The 7044-nt window shown below is 32.1% G+C and overlaps 1 protein-coding gene across 1 annotated transcript; it reads right to left on the bottom strand.

Annotated features, from left to right (window-relative positions):
* Window positions 1–3989: 3989 nt before the first annotated feature.
* On the bottom strand, window positions 3990–6488 carry LOC133801160 (uncharacterized). The gene is made up of 4 exons (XM_062239316.1): window positions 6126–6488; window positions 5896–6028; window positions 5673–5787; window positions 3990–4271 (listed from the first exon to the last, which is right to left on the bottom strand). Exons 1-4 carry the CDS (start codon window positions 6251–6253, stop codon window positions 4216–4218), a joined length of 432 nt encoding a protein of 143 aa, XP_062095300.1. The 5' UTR covers window positions 6254–6488; the 3' UTR covers window positions 3990–4215.
* Window positions 6489–7044: the final 556 nt, after the last annotated feature.

Raw genomic sequence — 7044 nt, 5'->3', positions numbered from 1 at the left:
AATTATGCTTAAAAGTAATAAATTTATATTAACGCCATATTAAAATACATTAAAAAAATTTCAAGAAGTGAACATTCATGTAAAATAAATAAATACCACTAGTTTTCTTTTATATATTTTTATATAGTTAACTGATTTAATTTATATTTAATAATCTTAATATTTTTCATTAAAAAAAAGAAACTATGGGAAAACATGAATTCATATAAACTTTAAAAAATTTATACTGATAAACTTGCAATCCTATTCATGCAACATAACAACTCATTTATTCTAATGTCTCAAAAGAACTTCCCGAATTTTGGAGTGATAACTCTAAAATGTGGAGAGGAGGGTGTTCTCCTCTAACCAAGTTGCACATACATTTAGTGAGCAATTAAGATCAATAAAACACATGCTATCACCACTAAAACTCTAATTTAATATGTATGTTATGAATCAAATCTGGTTAATGTTAATATTAACACACAGTGGATTGATTATGAATCAACAACCCACATTCCAAATATCATTCAAGGTTTACAAAACCTAATGAAGTCAGTAAGAAGTGAGCAAAACATCCTATCTGGAAATAAGATGAGCTCACATGTGGAAAGTATAAGAACTTGCACTTTAGTTTTAAGTATTAGTTTTTTTTTTTAAAGTTAGAAAATATCTTTTATGTTCCAAGTTTTTTTAGAAAATTGATTTCAGTTTCAAGACTTGTACCTTTTGGATATTACTTTACATTTTTAGACAAATATTTTAATCTATTATATCAATCTGAATGTGTTGGGAATGGTATATTCTCTGATAGTCTTTACTATATTAATCTACAAAACAATACTACTCATAATGTTATACATATTCAAACTGGTATTAAAAAATGTATTATGAATAAGATTCTTCTACATTGTGGCACTGGAGATTGGGACATATCTCCAATGATAAGATTAAGCTGTTAGTAAGTGATGGGGTACTTAATACCTTAGATTTTACTAACTTTAAAACTTGTATGAACTGTATTAAGGGAATGCATATCAACAAGTCTTAAGAAAAGTGTTGTCTATAGTAATTTCAACTTCCAAAGGAAAGACACCTTGGTAGATCAGATAATCAACTTCCACCGCCCTAGCACAACAAGACCAATCTTGACGATGCTCCAAGTGTGAGAAGCCGATCAGTAGACATTCCCATCAATGGTTATGTATTTAACCAACTAGGCGGATGAGTTCAAGCAAAGGCTGAGCTTGATTTGCCAACTAGTTAAATGCTAGAAGAGACTGTATAATATCTCCTTATTTGTTTTTATTTATTATTTGCTTTATGCTTGTTGCGTAATTAGTTGTTTTATGATTAACATTATATTAAAGTATATTAAAGGAACAAATATAATTTTAATGTGTTAGAATATTTATTTATTTAGTATATAAAATTAATTTGTTACAACTAATTGATTTAATATATTAAAGTCAATATTTAATTTATTGACAAAATATTCTAATTAATGGTCAACATTATTTGTTATTTTATTGTTACCCGAATTTTTATATCCCAACTGATTGAGAAAATATCTTAATCTGTGGCAGAGACTCTGATAGTAGGTCTCACTCTATAAATATAGAGTACCGGTCCCCAAGCTAAAAGAGTTAGTGAGAGCTTGGAAGCCCGTGTACTCGTTCTAACTTTTGTTTCTTTTCTTTTGTAGATCTAAAGCTAGATTGAGGTTATCAATTACAATGACTGGAGGTATACAATATTCGATCATCTCTTCGTATATGTTCAATATATATATATATATCAATTCCGCCTACAAGATTGTTTATATGCCTACATTTATTTTAATCTAACATAATGTTCAGTTGTGTGAGTGGATCGCCTAATTGAGTCTTTAGAAATATAAATAGGTTTGGGAGTAAATAAATTATAGGATTTAAATAATTTATCTAGCCAGAGTCTGAATTTATTTAGAAAATAAATTATTAAGGTAAAGGGATATGATTAGCTTATGGTAACAATAAATTAACAGGGTATAGATAGTTCATTAAATTATTGTGGTAATAATTTAAATATGCCATTATTAATATTTTTAGAGTATTAAAGGAGAATAAAATTAATTCACTAATAAATACTTTACAAAAGCCTGATAAGTGAAGGGTAAGATAGTAAAACCAAAGACTAGGGTTAGGGAATATCATTTAAATAGAAAATAGTGAAAGAAAAAAAAGTCTCACTTTTTCTTTTCACTTAAAAATTTTGATCAAGGGGAAAGACTGAGTGTTGACCAAGAGGAGAAGAAAAAAAGAGAAAGGAAAAAGAAAGTTAGATCAAGGTTAGTCATTTATTTGTTTTTCTTTAATTAAAGGGAAATGAATGAATATAGTTTTGATATATTAATTCCAAAGGCAAATGGTTAAGATCTAGGATTTGGTAGCAGAACTTGGGATTTAGATGATGATCGTTGTGCTTAAGGTATTTTAGGGTTCTACAAGTTATGGGGAGACCATGGCTCAGGTTGGAGGCATGGGGCCGACCGGGATGCCATGCAATCTAGGTCATGTGTGTAGGGACCATCCCCAAACCACTAGAGCCTGACAATGCAAGGAGTGTGCCACTACACCCTCTCAAGTGCACCAGCAACTTGCCTAGCCACGTGCCAAGCGTGGGTCGTGACCCGTTATGCCACTAGAGCCTAGCATGTGGTCGAGAGGCAAATTCATCTTATGAGTGCGACATCATCTCACTTGGCCAAAGACTAGGTGGAAAGGAAGCCAAGTTGCTAGGGCTAGGTGCACGGTGTGCATGCGCATGCAGGGTACATACATTGTAGTAGGGCTGCCTGGGCAGCCATACCATTAGACACTGACTCTCAAGGCCAGAGCCAATTTAAATTTTGTTTTATGAAGGGTGTCTTATTATCATTGTAGGAGTATTTTGGTTATTTTTATAAAGCTAGTCATATGATTTAGCTTAGTTTAGTTTAGTTATTTATTTAAGGTGAGGCTTTTTTTTCAATTCAATTTTTTTCTTTTGTTAATATAAGTTTTTATAGTTTTATTTTTTTGTAATTATTATTATTTTTTGTTTAGTTTATAGTTTAGGTTTAGTTTAAATTCTAATTTTTAAAATATATTAAAAACAATAAGTTGGAGACCAATTTACTAAGTATAGAGACTAAATTGTATTTATTTATTTATTTTTGTAAGTTTTCTTAATGAATTTTTTTAACCGTGCTAGTCCTAGAGACGTATTTGCATCAAAGTAAAAGGTTTGGAGACTCAAATGATGCACTAGGTAAGAAGAAAGTTTTGACGATCATGGTTAGGAATAGCGAGGAAGGTGTTCAATTTATATTTACAAGGGTAACTCAACTCATTGTACCGACGATCTCCTTCAGCAAAATCTAAACATTAGAAAAACTATCGAGTTCTTAAAAAAGATAGATATTAGTGTGACTCAAATAAAGTGATTGGAGGGGAAGAGCTAGTGTTGAAAAATCTAGTAATGATTTTAAGAAGTTTGTCGTAAGTCTAGATTTGTGGGAAATTCAAAAAAATTCTTGTCTTTGCCATTGCAAGGCACATATTGTGGCCTAGCGGGCGCTGAAAATGAATGTCTCCGGTTTTGTTCACGATTCTGAGTTAAGAGTTCATTCTTTTGAACAATCATGTCCAAGTATTAATGTAATGTTGTTTTGTAGATAGTCTTATGTAAGGTTGTTTTTTGTTTTGCAGTATTTCTGTTTGAGTTCTCAGCTATTAGTGCTGATGTCTCTCCATGTCGTTGTAGTGTGTTGGCCGGTTGCTTCTGTAGTTTGGTGCTCTCTGATTTTGAGGCACTTTCCATAAGAAAATAATGGAAGGTCATCTTGCCACCAACTTTTTTTAATCTGATACATAACTATTTAATTGAACCATGAACTTGACATGTAATGGTGTAACGTACCAGGAACCTCCATAGGTTTCTGAAATCAATCCCCAAGAACCCCTATATAATAACACATCCAAAAATAAATGGAATGAAAAATTGTTCCGATTAACTAACCAAACAGGCAGCCTCACCATTAAACTTTACCAACTTGTCATTCTGCAGTGGTGCCAATGGGTAAAAGCAATCTCAAACAAAAAAAAATAATACAATTCTATTAAGTATATAACAATTAAACAAAGCTAAAACCTATCATTTTTCTTTTGTGGGAGAGAACCAACATGCTCATTATGGGTAGCCAGGTGTTGGTTAAACCACTTCCTTTGCGCCATCTTCAGCCAATTCTTTTTGCTTTACTTGTTCCTCTGCAAAACAACACAAATAAACAGCAGGTGAATTGGATGCAAAACACAGGATCTGACTTCTAATATTGTTACAGTACCATCAATGAAGTCACTTTTTACTCGGGTAAGAAATTTGATAGGAATCACCTACACAAATCCCACACAGCACAGTACACTTGTACACAAAAATGGAAGAAGAAACTGTGGAAGTTTGTATTGATGTTTAGGATTTCAAAAAAAATAAAAACTACACTTGTCCTCAAGCTACACCCAATCAATTCCCTCCTCGCCAGTCCTAAAGCCTAACTAATTCCCTCCTAACATGGCATCAGAAGTAGCTGACCTGTCCTTGTTGTTGGGGATGATGAATTAGAACAACAATGGAGGCAATGAAAAGACAATAACAAAAAACACAAAGAAGCTTGAACGAGTTGAGAAACTCTGGCCAAATTCTCTATTTCAACCTACTTAGATGATTACTTTGGGAAATGAGAATGGGGATAAAACAAACTTTTGAATTCTTGAAGCAAGCGATTTCTTGGAGAGAATGGTTGATCTTTGAAAGCTAGAAAGAGAGTTTTTAGGTGTGAACAGTCCATTTTGATTCTCTAAAACCATCTATATGATGTTAGCACTGTTTTAGGAAAGTCTCCAAATTGTTTTAATTCAAAAAACAAAATTGGAGCAAAAAACAAGAATAGGCAACATGTTGCCACCCAGCATACAGCGTCAAGTGACACATAGCCTATTAAGTGGCGACATGTCGCCACATGCCTTCAGCCAATTTGAAGGCTTCAGGGCGATGTATCACCGTGCTCTTGTTTTTGGTGCAATTTTTCATTGCCTAAGTCACTACAAAATTTGTCAAAATGTTTCCAACATGTTTAGATGTGTTTAAATACCTAATTGTATTTATCTAAACTCAATTTATTCATATTTTGATGCCAATCTTAAATTCTAAAAAATTACACCTACTTATCTATAATTTACTCTTTATAATTAATCAATCATAACACTTGTGACCCTCTATATATCTAAGTGCACAAGTGTAGGTGCTGGGGTCTATCATACATTTGTGTTAGAGAAGAAAAAGGTTTCATAAACTTCTTTCAAAGACCCAAATAACACACAGGGTGACAATAAGGACAGGTGAATACAACAAATGATACAAGGCTAGAAACAATAGCATCATAAGAAGGCGGATGGAACAAATGATAGAATATGCCAATATCATGTATCTGGAAAAACAGGAAAAAGGCATACCGACAAATAACATTGAAATGAATAAGTGACATTCATAATTCTTCACAATCAAAGGAAAACAAAAACAGCAAAAATCCTGAAAATTGATTTACAATAGACGCACACAAAGAGCCAGTATTGAAAATCTTAAAAACATCACAAGGAATGAGAAGTACATACCCATTAGAGTATAAATTGCCTTCTGGGTTCGTTTTTCAAGCTTATCGAGCTTTTTCTGCACATCCCTTCGGAGGTCCCAATTTGGTTTCTTAGGAGCTATATTGACAAATGGGTCCTAAAAGATAATTTAAATAATCAATAGTACAATACAAACACATTATCATATGCATTCATGCATGAGTACGAATGAAACTGAGCTGTTATACTAAGAACAATCACATACCTCTTTCTTCTCAGATGGTGGAGGCTCTGCTGCAACAGGGTCTTCAAATTTTGGAAGGACTGGAGGGGCAACCTTGGCCTCTTGGAGCTTCTTATCATGAGGAACATAATTTCGAAATTTCATATTAAGATTCCTGCATTGATTCAACAGAAATAAGCAAAAGTAGCTAATAGTTTAAATAAAATTGGTTGGAACACAAAGGGTAAGAGTTAGAGATAATGAATACTGACGTTTCTTTATTGGTTTCATTGTCATCTTCTGGGGTATTTAGGAGTTCTTGTGCAGCTTTGAGCGCTCTCAGCCTCTCTCGACGGTCTGAGACAGCTTTGTCGATGGAATCATCATTTTCAGTACTCATCGCTGTACTTCCAAGTCCAGAGTCAGTCTAGGGTTTACGAAAGTCTTTATAATAACTTTAATGTATTAAAAGAAGAAGGAGGGAGTTCCAGATCCGAGAGAGGGCTTAGGGTCGGCGGCTAGTCTCCATGAACGGAGCGAAGCTGCAATGCGTGAGCGTGAGCGTGAGAGAGAGAGAAGCCGAGCGTATCTCGGAGGATTCAAGGACCGCCTGTGTTTACAAATGTGACACCTGATTAAAAAAAAATAGAATAAATAATATTTTTGCCCAAACTATAAAACTATGTTAGCGTGCCTTACATTTTATTTTGTTAATTGATGTGGCATTGTCACAGAGAATAATTAGTAATTTTGTTTCTCAAATTTTGTTATGCTATTTTTATTAAAATTAATTAAAAATTTTTTTAAAAATAATAATTATATCCTTAAAATATTTTAAAATATTAAAAAAAAATAAGTAATACTAAAAATTTCAAATTAATTAAATAAATTTTCAAATACTCAAAAATTTAATTAATAATAAATAACTTTTTTTTCTTTTACAATATAAAATAAATATATCTTAAAATAAAAATTAAAAATAAATCATAAAACAAAGTTTGTTTCTGTTGGTCCTTCTCCTTTTAAATTAAATTTTTTTTTATTCAGGTCATTCGTCGTAATCTTCTTTAATTAAATGTTTTCTTTTTGTTTTAGTATTTATTTTAAATTCTCATTATAAAATAGATTTATTTTATATTGTAAAAGAAAAAGAAAAAGTAAAAGTAAAAGTAAAAAATATTTATTTGTTAT

This window comes from Humulus lupulus, chromosome 9 (genome assembly GCF_963169125.1).
Source record: "Humulus lupulus chromosome 9, drHumLupu1.1, whole genome shotgun sequence".
Lineage (NCBI taxonomy): Eukaryota > Viridiplantae > Streptophyta > Magnoliopsida > Rosales > Cannabaceae > Humulus > Humulus lupulus.
The sequence above is the reverse complement of the archived record's forward strand: the minus strand, read 5'-3'. Positions and strand labels throughout refer to the sequence as shown.

What these genes read in the sequence shown, in the direction of transcription:
- LOC133801160 (XM_062239316.1), bottom strand. Translation starts at nt 6,253, where the DNA reads ATGAGTACTGAAAATGATGATTCCATCGACAAAGCTGTCTCAGACCGT. An exon ending in AATGAAACCAATAAAGAAAC is followed by an intron (nt 6,029 to 6,125) that starts GTCAGTATTCAT and finishes GAATCAATGCAG; the next exon opens with GAATCTTAATATGAAATTTC. An exon ending in CACCATCTGAGAAGAAAGAG is followed by an intron (nt 5,788 to 5,895) that starts GTATGTGATTGT and finishes ATTATCTTTTAG; the next exon opens with GACCCATTTGTCAATATAGC.